The following is a 12636-nucleotide window of genomic DNA, read 5'->3' as shown; positions in this document are numbered from 1 at the left end:
ATAAGAATCCGAATCCGCTATAAAAACGGATTCCGGATTCGAATTCTAGATTTCAAAATTGGCCAAAAATTGGGCGGATTCCGGATTCGGATTGCCAACCCTACGTGTCACATAATACATCAAAACCACTCTGTCTCTCTCACATAGACACATAATGGATATTTTATAACTTGGATACAACATCAGATTTTCATGTTTTCAAAAAAAAGTGAAACTAGCAGCGGCATAAAAATACCTACATCATCCTCTTTACCCCACCCACTCCTCTTGTACTGGATGAAGGAAATGACCAATAAATGAGTTGATACTTACTGTTATTCAACCACAAACAAATATGCAGTTTAAAAAAGTTGCTTTTTAGAATAAAACAAATACAAATTTAATTAAATAAAGAATAATACTATTTTAAAAATTACTCTGAATTTTTCAAAAATCTGTAAATGTTTCCTAATATTTATTGGTCTAATATATGAAAATTCAATCCTCAAATAAACTTTTACACTGACAGATACACAGTAACACTTACATTTCCATGGAGGGAGGGGACATTGGACTGTAAATTACACTGGTACCCAAAGTTTTAAAGCCACGATATCTTATTTTTTGGCAGTAAAACTTTGGAAACTTATTTTGATTGGTATGTTCTAAAGTGTCGAAATTTAGCCATTATTAACCAGGAGTTTTAATCTGGGGTAATTTTGTTTATTATCTTAGGGATGTATATGAATCTATCCTCCATTGGCTTATCCATTAAGATCCCTGAAAGATTCAACACAAACTCACACATTTAAACAATTAATGCAAATTTAAATATTGTATTATCGTAGGTTTGGTGTTATATTGCCCACAACATGATCAATTTTATGACTTTTAATGGCGCAAACATTTGTGACAGGACTAGCCGCTTCGCCCCTAGCCCTTAGGGGCTTTGCCCCTAGAGGTTATTTAAAGAAAATAATTAAGTACCTCTGGCGACCACTAACTTCAAATTATTATTTTTTTTAATTCAGGGGAATTTTTGGTTTTTTTGGGGGGGGGGTGGGGAGGGGGGTATCCCACCCCCCAAGATAATTGCTTAAAACCACCACATGACTAGTAGATATATTCCCTGAAGAGTAGAATCCATGCAGTTTAGTGGTTATCAAGATCTTAAGGGACAGACGGACGGACAGACAGACATTAAGCTACTTTGTATTATAGATATCAAAAAGCTATTAGTGTTTATGTGTGAAAAGGCAAACCAATAACATAATCAACAAAAGATAAATCAAATTTGTTAGGTTAGGGTCCGAATTTTAATTTGATTCTAATCTGGAATTTTTTTGTGGGAAGTAGAAGGAAGGAACATAAAAACATAACTTGATTCAAATACATCTAAATAAATGTTTCTTAAGAATATAATTAAAGTGTATGCAAGAACAACAGAAAATGTTTGGTAGTTTAAAAAAAACAGTAAACCTTAGTCCTTAGAAATATCTAGCTTGTTTTTAATTAGTTTTAATTAACACTAACCAACTATTATATAAAACTGTTAGTAAGTGTGTTACTAATAACCAAAAAATGGGGATTATTTAAATATGGTTTCATTTACTAAATGCTTAAAAATTTGTATATTGCTTCATATTCAATTTTGGGAGAGTAAAAAAATCAAATGGGGAAAATTGATGAGATTTTTTTTTGTGTAATACGACCAAGCTTAAGTTGTTGGAATCACTTCAACAAGAAGACATGTCTTATGTAATAAGTTGGCTGCATGGTTTCCCCCTCTGTTTAGGTTTGTGTACGAGACAGAGCACTTTAATGGAGTTGGAGAGCTTTTGGAAATTCTGGGCTCAATTATTAATGGGTTCGCGTTGCCACTGAAGGTGATTATTTGCAGGGTTCGGAAGCCGCGCCTCAGCCGCGCATAAGCCTCAGTTTTAAACCTGCTTGTGAGCAGAAAAAGAAATTTTGGAAAGAAGGATTGTCTACTAAAGAGTCAGTTTTATACATCCAGCTAAATTTTATAGTGATAAAATGACGATTTCACTGAGGCTTACACGCGGCTTACGCGCGGCTTCCGATCCCTGATTATTTGATTTTATAATTTACAAGTTGTCTTGATAGTCAGTAGGCCATCTGAAATCATTTGTAAGTTTAGACTTGTAAATGAAGAATTTATGTTTATTTAAAAGATACTAGCGGCTGTATGAATATGTTATACAAAATGAAGGATTAAAGAAGTATGATGATTTGGATATTAGGACAACTAAGTTTTAATCAACCAATTGCTAAAATAAAACTGAAAGGGATAGTTCTACGAAGTGTATATCTTAGAAATACATCTTTACCTATTGTTTATTTAAAAGTTGTTTATTTTGTAGTAATAAAAAATTACTATTTCAGGCTGAGCATAAACAATTTCTAGTTCGTGTGCTAATACCACTGCATAAGGTAAAATAATTCTGCTAAGATTTTAATGAACTTTCTCGTGTTCATTCGAAACCGATTAATATCAGGTGGATAAGAACCGGTTCTCATCCATACGAAAAAAAAATATTTCTAGCCTTTGGCATCTCGGGGGTCAAAAACTGGTTTTAATCTTGTAAGTATATATTTTATATCCGCGAAATGCTGTTTATAATACGATGCGAGAAATAACTATTCCATCCTATGATAAAATATTTTGCACAAAACTTCATCGTAAAGCGAAAAGTTTGTTGAAAAGAATTTTTTTCATTCTGAATTTTAAAAATCGCGCCAAAATCAAGCTTATTCATAATTTTTTTGTGTTTTGCAGGTGCGATGTTTGAGCTTGTATCACGCACAGTTGGCCTACTGTGTTGTACAGTTTCTTGAGAAGGATGCCACACTTACTGAGCAGGTATACAGACAGATAGACAGACAGACAGGTAGATAGATAGATAGATAGATAGGCCACTGTGTTGTACAGTTTCTTGAGAAGGATGCCACACTTACTGAGCAGGTATACAGATAGATAGATAGACAGACAGGTAGTTAGATAGATAGATAGGCTCCTGTGTTGTACAGTTTCTTGAGAAGTATGCCACACTTACTGAGCAGGTACAGAACGACAGACAGACAGATAGAGAGTTAGACAGACGGACAGATAGATAGGCCACTGTGTTGTATAGTTTCTTGAGAAGGATGCCACACTTACTGAGCAGGTATACAGATAGATAGACATACAAATAAACATACAGATGGACAGACAGATAGATAGACCACTATGTTAGACAGTTTCTGGAGAAGGATGCCACACTTACTGAGCAGTTAAACAGAAAAGACAAACAAACAAACAGGTTTTTGTTACCAAGCCTTACTTGCTAAGCAAAGACATATAGATAGACAGATAATAATACAAAAAAGACGAAATATTTTTATTTAAAACAGAATTATAGCTGCCTTCATTTAATTTCAGGTTATAAAAGGACTCCTCAAGTTTTGGCCAAAGACATGTTCGCAAAAAGAGGTGAGATATTAATAAAATTTTATCAAAAAATCTTGGAAACAAATAATAGACAGAAAGTCATTATGTTCATAAAAATGTTCTTAAAATTATAATAAAAGAATTCAAAGTTCTTTTGTTTGAAAATAATTATCAAAAGTAATTCTATTATTAAGAAATCTATTGTTTTTTTGTATAAATATTAAATAATGATTTTTCAATTTTCTAAAAACTATCTATGGAATTTTTATAGAAAGTGAGATTATAATTTTTACGAAAGCAAGAAATGAAAAGGGGTAGTTGCACGAAATGCATTTAAACATGATTTTAGTGAACTTTAAATTTTTTTTCTTCAATGGTTTAAACATCATCTATGGGGTATATATTTGAAAGATTTTCAATTTTCTACCAGGTAGTTTTAAAATATCAAGACTTAAAATCGTATCATAGACGTCCAAACGATTTTTGGGGTGCCGTAGGCAACCCCAACCATTTAGGGGGGGTATTTACCCCCCCAAAATAAAAAATCTCTAATAAAAAAAATTTTGCGCGCTTTGCGCGCATTTTTAATACTATATATCTAATAAAATTTAAATTACCCCCCCCCCCCCCCCCAAAAAAAAAAAAAAATTTTACCCCGGGGGTAAATTTTGGGGGGGGTAAACTAAATTTACCCCTGCCAACAGATTTCATGGGGGGTAATTACCCCACCCAAGCAAATTTTACCCCCGGGGTAAAAATTTTGAGGGGGGTAAAAAAAATTTGCGGCGCGCTTCGCACGCCATTTTACCCCCCCCCCCAAAAAAAAAAAAACGAATTATCCCCCCTTCAAAAATTTTTACCCCTCCCAAAATAAAAAGCTTGGACGCCTCTGAATCGTATTATTGTGATTGGCTTATTTTCACAAAAACAGCATGACGACTATTTTAGTGATGTCTAATTGTTTGTTATTTATGGTAATACAAAATTATATATGTTTGATGGCATAATTGTAACTTATGCTTGAAATTATTTTTCTGAAATGCATTTCATTCAACTATCCCTTTGGAAATGCAAAGAAGGGTATTTTTCGGCCCTCTATGGCTAAAAAGGGAGCACAAAGCTAGAGAAAATGTACCTAAAATCGGCCTTAATTGCTTTTTTTGCGTTTGCTGCTCCAACCTTTTAGCTGTTTCTAGGCAGGGAAGAGAAACTGAACTTTAAATTACACCGGTACCCAAAGTTTTATAACCCTGAAAGCTTATTCGTTGGTCCATTAACTTTGTGTACTTTAATTGAAATTTGATTGGTTGGTTTCAAACTATTAGTATCCAAACATTTCAACCAATGATTTTAATTTAAGTAAGGAGTCGTATTGTTTACATTTATAAGGAATGTATAATAATATTACGTTCATTGTCCTATCTCTTAAGGGGAGATGAAAGCATTTGTATTATCGTCCCTTGAATCAACAGATCTAAAGTATTTTCTTTTTCAAAGACTTCTTTCGTCTGCTTTTAAATTATTTTCTGCTACTTGGCTGTGTTAATATAAGCGACACCTTTGCATTGGTTAATTTTCAATGACCCAATAGAAGGGTTGCACAAGGTGGTCGCGATGGGGAGATACAGTTATTTAACCCTTTCTCCCTCTAATTTTTACTCTAATCTTTAATCATATCTATTCAATATCTACCTATCTACTCAATGTAAATATTTATTTATCTATCTATCTAAGGTGATGTTTCTTGGGGAGATTGAGGAGATCTTGGATGTGATTGAGCCCGCTCAATTTGTCAAGATACAGGAGCCTTTGTTCAAACAGATTGCTAAATGTGTTTCTAGTCCGCACTTCCAGGTATAATCCACTGGACATTAAACAAATCCCCCCCCCCCCCCCCAATTCACATGTGAAATTCTTCCTTTTGTAGGTTATTATTATTTGATAAATGAAGCAATTTGACTAGGTAATGACGAGAGAGGAGAAAAAATAGTTAAAAGTTAAAGATTAATATTATATATTAAGCAGTTTTGGTTCAGTGGTTGGCGAGATCGTATGTTACTAGCAAAATCTCCATAATTTATGTAACAGACAAGTTCTAGGGGCACTAGAAGGGGGAGGGGAGGAAGTACACCCTTCCGGACTTTCAGTTTTTTTTAAGTAAGAAATTGTGGTGTAATTTTTTACAGGTATGATTTTAACCACAAAACAGCTATAACCTTAAAATGACCTATAAGAATCTACATTGTGAAGGAGAACCATATCGGTTACAGATAGACATCCTGTTACTTTAATAGAAGTATGACATATATTTATATGATTTATGATAATGGATCCAACAAGAACGTTTTTGTGTATTGTAGGTTGCAGAGAGAGCCCTGTATTTCTGGAATAATGAATACATAACCTCACTCATTGATGAAAATAATCAAGTTATAATGCCAATAATGTTCCCAGCCCTCTACAGGTAAAAACTAAGTTTATAGTTGCTTTGCTGCGTTGAACTTTATACTATTTATGAGTCAGTCTTCAGTATCTACACATACTTAATTATATTAGTTGAAAAGGGGCATGAAGAGGTCTTAAAATAGCCTAAAACCATCCCATGGATTAAATCCAAAATTAAATTTAAATCACCACGAGACCAATATAAAGCTTCCCAAAGTAGAAAACATAATCGGATCAGTAGATACCTACTGAAATCTTAAGCTGAAGACAAAAAAACCTTACTTTTTTACACAATAGGATAAAAATGCCTTTATTGGCAAATATATTATTAATATTTTCCTAAGATTTTCAAAATTTAATTGAAAAGATTGCCTCTCTAATAAAAAAGCATCGGTAGGTAACTATTGTATTTTTTCATTATTTGGAATTTGTATATGGCCGTTACTGAGATTCTAATGAACCAAATGTATTACAGGATCAGCAAAGAGCACTGGAACCAGACCATCGTAGCGCTGGTGTACAACGTACTCAAAACATTCATGGAAATGAACTCAAAACTTTTCGACGATCTCACCGCGTCATACAAAGCTGATAGACAAAAGTAAGTATGGTAACATTTTACTCTTAGTAAGCTCGTTTTTTTAATACGACCAAGGATGTTCAAACCTTTTTTTTTGGCGGCGGGGTTATAATTCTGTTGCTTGACGGTCATCGTAAGTTATATACTGTACGCTCTTTGTTAAGGTTTTTCTTCACCAAATAAATCCACAGTATCTTAAATAGCGGTTAAGGAATTACCCCATAATGTTACGGTCTGTTGGACGGTCGAACAGACAGACACAACAACTTACAGAGTAGCTTCACCACTTTAAAAATTCATCAAATGACATGAATTCACAATAACTTTTTAAAATTTTTAGAGAGAAGAAAAGAGAGAGAGAACGTGAAGATCTATGGAGAAAAATGCAAGACCTTTCAATCAGAAACGCAACAAAGGAAGGCATATCTCTAGGTAAAGTATGGATTTATTTTTTTTTATCCACGGCTGTGGCGTAGGAGGTAGCGCACTCGCTTGTTGTTGGTTATTACTGCTGCTTTGTCAGGTGTGCGACATGAAAAGTTAAAATTTGGGCAATTCCCTGGCCCCTTACTCAGTAATGACTTCCGGCAAAAATGATTTGTCTGTAGGAATTTTGACCAATGACCATATAATAATTCACTTGATTAAGCAAGAGATACACCAAAATAATGTCTCGTGGTGTATCCCGTTCTCCTTAATCTATCCGATGCTATTGTAACTTTACCTGGGTATTTGTTTACTTATTTCTTCAATAGTGCATTCAACTGCTGTTTTTCATCCCTTGTGAATTACATTCTTAGAGGGCTTAGGAGTTTGTTTTAAGAAGAAACATTAAGTAGGTACCTAACTTACTTATTTCTTGTAGATATGTATGAGTTGAACCACGTAAAGGATGGATAATCGGTACATAGCTGCTCTACAACAACTAGCATCTCCCAGTCATCAACAACAAGAACAAAAACACTATTCCCAGCCTCCCCAACACGCCAGCTGTATCTGTCACAATCAACCCAACAGCCAACCCTGACCCCTCTCTTATCCTGCCCCTAACACCACCTTATAACCTCATAACACCAATCTTTTGTCTTGATACCTCATTTTCCTAGATTGTCTAAATTCACCCAGCTAAACCACATCTAGAACGACTTAGAAATGCCATCAAATTAAGAAATTCTCCCACTACTCCACTAAGTATTCCTAGATCCACCAACCATACCTCACCTAGACATAACAAAAATGTTCCAATTCCCCTAATGAGCCATTAGTGACAACTATGTGCTTAATTAGAGACAGCTTGACTTTAGCAAAGCTAGTGTTATACAACAAAAAGAAATAATCAGACTGGGTCCCGGGGTGTCAGTAGAACCCCTCAGAGATCGCCATAGATTTATTAATATTGATTATATATTATTTAAAAAAGTATGATTTTACCTAAACCCACATCATTGATAGAGTTTGTGCAGCCACCTGGTGTGGATTATTAATACAGTTCAGTGACCTCCAGTTTTATAAACAACATTGTTGGAGTCAACTATTTAGTTTAGAGAGTGCCACAACAACAACTTCATTTTCATTCTTCTATCAATATTTATACATTTATATAATGTATGAATTTAATTATCATAAAAAAGCTTCTAGCATTATATACAAATATTTTAAGAATGAAGATAGAAAATGTTTCCTCAAAATGTGTAGTTAAATTCTTTATAATTTTGGCCAGTTTAATGTTTTTTAATATAAATAATAATATAATCGTGGTGAATTTTATATAAAGTTGCTTGCCTGATGTTTTTTAATTCAGTAACTAGCAAAAATGCGCGGGTAAAAAGTGATTAAAATGCCGCGCATTATTATCTACAATCAATCAATCAAACATAGATATTTTTAATATCTTAGAATAAATGAAAGTTGGGTACTGATTAAAAGCAAGTGATAAAAAGTTGAAAGACAGAAAAGAAAAACACCATTTATATGTTAAAAAGAAAATTAATATCAAATGATAGTTTTACCTCCAAAAATATCTCCTAGCCATTTTAGGAAATATTAGTGCTGAAAAACGCTATGTCATATTTATAAAATGATATAAAAATTGATTAAGCTATGGTCAGTTTTTTATATATATTTGTTTACTAAGGCAGCCATATAAGTTTATGTTTATTGTAAAAAAATATAAATTGTTTAATATGAAATGGAAGGAGAAGGGTAAACTAATATTAGGCTTAATTTATTTTTATATCATTATTTCTAATGTTTGAATTAAATCATTATTGATTGCTATAATGATTAATTATCAGTTGCAAGCACGAATTTAACCTTTTAAAAAATTTGAGGGGTTATATTTGTGTTTGCTGCATGTTTAAAAAATCTTGTTCACAATTACTTAAAAAGTTTATTTGTTAAATGTTGGTAATACAAACAATATTAATTTTTTGCCCATATTAATATAAATAATTCTTTTTCCTCATTTTATTTATGAACGGTGATGTCATTTTTTGTATGTTGTATAATTCTTAAATATTCAATGTTATTTTATTTTTGAGTCTTGTGTACTCACACACATACAAACACACACACACACACACTTAATATTACACACAAACTCATACATAAAAAATAGCATCACTTTAAAGTTTCATTTTCAATTGGGCAAAATTAATCTATCATTATATTTATAAAATATAAAAGAAATAAGTAAAAAACACAATTGGCTGTTATGTTTATTATTATTAATTTTTCTGTGTGACTGTCACAAAATGGCCTCGATTTAAACATAAAAAAATAACCAAAATTGTACGGCACATTATAAAGATTAACAGATTAATATTCGTATTTATCTGTATAACATTGAATGTCTGTAATTGTTAGAAAAATGTGAAAATGATAATTTAATTTTGAAAGGACATTTAGTTTTCTTTTTACAACCATTTTTGTTCAATTTAAAATTAAAATGTTAGCATAATTACTAAATGTGCCGTAGGTTTCATTTTTATTTGTCGGTGAGAGAGAGAATTAAGAATTGTGATACACAAAACAAATATTTAATGTCAGTAGATTTTATAAAGGAGACGTTCCATGATACCCCACAAAGGGTCGTGACACTTTTCCTACATAAATCTGCAACTGTCGGTCAGTGTCGACTAAAACAAAAATAATTAAAACTAATCATACATCCAGAAAATTAAATATCCCATCCTTTTTAATTCCAATCTTTATATTTTTCCAAGGTTTAATTTAAAAAAAAATATTAAGTAAAGGGATTTTAATGACATTATTTATAAGTTGTTTAGTCATTTAAATTTTTGTAGATGAAAAATGTCTTAAAAATCCTTTTTTACTTAACAACCTACTCTTAATTTACACTGTTTAATGTTTAAAAGTACTTAAATTAAATCATTGTTAAATATTCATTATTCAATCCATGTATGCTGTTTACAGTGTAACTTAAGACTAAAAATTTAAAAAAAACCTTTTATTTAGAATTGAAAACAATTGCTGAAAAACTTAATGCAGTTTTATTTAAGTTGGTTATCCTTGGAAAAATTAAATTTAAAAATTCCTTAATTATTGACAAGTGTAAAACTAAAATAAAGCAAGTTAATCCACAAAATTGTGATTAACTTGAAGTCACTCACAGTATCTGATGCTTATCTGTTAACATTATTTGTTTTTATTCGTTTATATAGAATTTATAATTCCTTTATTTTATCATTTTTTTCATAGCAGAGATTTTTATAAAGCCTTTCTGTTGCAAGGATCTCTGTCAGGCATTAGTTACCAGCAAAAAAATATTTTCTGCCCTCAAAAACTGTAATTTTTAACGCCAACCTTTTTTGGGCCTATTCTTAACTGATATTCTAGATTTTTTTGATTTTTTTTCTGATAGAAAATAAATAATGTAGTTTTTTAGAAAGGTGGCTAAAAATGAAATAATATTAAAACTTTTTTATTTTTAAACTGAATGATATACCTACCTTCTATAGGATTTTAATATTGGTAATTTTTCATAATTAAATTTTCCTACAGTTTTATTATAATTATAATTGTTGTAGTTTTTAAAAGATTTGTAGCAAGCCGTTTATGAATTTATCCACCCTTGTCATCTTTTTTTAACAGAACTTTACAGAACCAATCTTTTTTAGTCTGTCTGGTCTTTCTGCTGTCAGACAGGTTGTCTGTCTGTCTGTCTGTCAGGCTGTCTGTCTGGCAGCCTGGGCCACAATACTACACAACAATAATTAATATCAATTATGCGATTTATTATTAATAATGATGAATAAAGATGTTGAATAATTAGATCTTTTTATTTGAATTTGTTGTATTCTATATTGTTTTTTTTTCAAAATGAAGGGAAACACGCAGCGGGCTAAAATAACCCCCTCCTACTGGATAACGGAACAGACAAAAAAATGACAAAAATAGAAATTTGAATTGAATATTTGAACTGTTACTTTCATGTTGTTAAATACCTCTACAACAGTTCTCTTGTAAGAAAAATTCTACGGCATATCTAAGTAGCTGCTAAGATTTCCATTGCTACAAAGAGGTTAAAAAAGTTCATTTTGGTTGCCAAAGAATCGCTAATAAAATGCTAAACCGACTAAGGGCTCTGTATTGGGAAATTTTCGATAGGACGGAATTAAAATATTTTGTACTCCCTTCCTTCCAAACGTTTTCAAAGCCCCTGGATGCTAGGGAAGGGCGAAAAAGTTAAAACGAAATAGGATTATTGTAGATATATCATTGAAGATTAATAAGTAAAGTTATTTCTCTTAAAAAACTTTTAGGGAAAAAGCAATATTTAGTCATTATGTTATTCATTTTGTAACTTCATGTTATTCCATTAAAAACGTCTTATTTCGTTTCCTTATGCTACAATTAATATTTTTTATCGATCGATATTCCATAAATTACTAAAGAATCCCCGAAAAGTAAGCTAAAAGAGTTAGAATATTGGGAAAATTCGAAGAATTCGAGAAGTATTTAGGAACCAATCGAAATGAAACGAAGAAATTCGTGAGAGTGTTCGGATATGAATAAACCAGTTCGAAATCGAAAGATTAATAAATTCGATGGTAGGTAGCTATTATATAAATCTTTTTTCTTTTTTTAAAAAAAAAGAATCATTTTAAAATAATCTGAAAAAATACTGAAAGAAATAACTAATATGAAATTAAAAAATCTTGTTTTTATTAAGAATTTAAATGAAAAAACATAATATGTAAAAAATAATACAAAGGGGGGGGGGGGGGGGGGCGTAATGACATAAGCTCTTAAACCGTGAGAAAAATGGTCTAAATATTGAGCTAGACCCTTCAAACTTGGTATATAAGCTTAGTCCTATAGGTATTACATCTAAATGGCAAAAAAATCCAAAATTTTTTATTTTTAGGTTAGGTTAGGTAAGAAAAACCCTGCGGAAATGGGGTTTTTAGGCTTTTTTTGGTCTATTTTGATGTGGAAACTTGCCTTAAATTGTTTTTTCTTAGGGTTTTAACTTAAATACACTGTATCTATTCACATGGACATTATTTAAGATGATTCAGAAAGTCGGGGATCGACCCCAAGGGGGCTAGGTGGGTGGCCCGCAGGGGTTAAGTTCATTTTTTCTAATATATATCTTGTTATATATCAAACTATAGGTTTTTTAGGTCAAGAAACTCAAATTCAGAGCTAAAATAAGCATTAGACTAATCTGAAGCTAGCCCCAGCGGGCTAGGTTGGTGGCCCGCAGGGGTTAAGTGCATTTTTTCTAATATATATCTTGTTATATATCAAACTATAGGTTTTTTAGGTCAAGAAACTCAAATTCTGAGCGAAAATTAGCATTAGACTGACCTGAAGCTAACCCCCCCGGGCTAGGTTGGTTTTCTGCAGGGCTTAAGAGCATTTACCTAACCTAACCTAGAAACTTACTTATATTTTTACAGGTTTTTTTCTTGAATAAACTGTGTCTTTTAATGAGGACTTTATTTAAGATGATCCACCAAGTCGGGGACCGACCCCAGCGGGCTAGGTGGGTGGCCCGCAGGGGTTAAGTGCATTTTTCCCAATATATATGTTGCGATACATCAAATTATAAGCTTTTTAGGTCAGTTAACCCAAATTCAGAGCTAGAATTATCATAAGACTAATCTGAAACTAGCCCCAGCGGGCTAGGTTGGTGGCCCGCAGGGGTTAAATG

General features: G+C 32.2%; 1 protein-coding gene across 7 annotated transcripts in view; it reads left to right on the top strand.

Moving 5' to 3' along the window:
• wdb (serine/threonine-protein phosphatase regulatory subunit widerborst) overlaps positions 1 to 10748 on the top strand; it is a 66647-nt gene extending 55899 nt beyond the window's left edge. For 3 of the 7 annotated variants that reach the window (XM_080172856.1, XM_080172857.1, XM_080172855.1), the window contains 9 exons: positions 1775 to 1865; positions 2386 to 2433; positions 2780 to 2863; positions 3422 to 3472; positions 5165 to 5284; positions 5791 to 5894; positions 6351 to 6476; positions 6796 to 6887; positions 7321 to 9920. In XM_080172856.1, coding sequence (XP_080028982.1) covers positions 1775 to 1865; positions 2386 to 2433; positions 2780 to 2863; positions 3422 to 3472; positions 5165 to 5284; positions 5791 to 5894; positions 6351 to 6476; positions 6796 to 6887; positions 7321 to 7355 — 751 coding nt within the window. In that variant the 3' untranslated portion in view covers positions 7356 to 9920. The other 4 variants (XR_013882724.1, XR_013882723.1, XR_013882725.1 and 1 more) reach the window with 4 other exon arrangements.
• Positions 10749 to 12636: the final 1888 nt, after the last annotated feature.

This window comes from Acartia tonsa, chromosome 9 (assembly GCF_053477335.1).
Source record: "Acartia tonsa isolate MP-2025a chromosome 9, ASM5347733v1, whole genome shotgun sequence".
Taxonomy (NCBI): Eukaryota; Metazoa; Arthropoda; class Copepoda; order Calanoida; family Acartiidae; genus Acartia; species Acartia tonsa.
The sequence above is the reverse complement of the archived record's forward strand: the minus strand, read 5'-3'. Positions and strand labels throughout refer to the sequence as shown.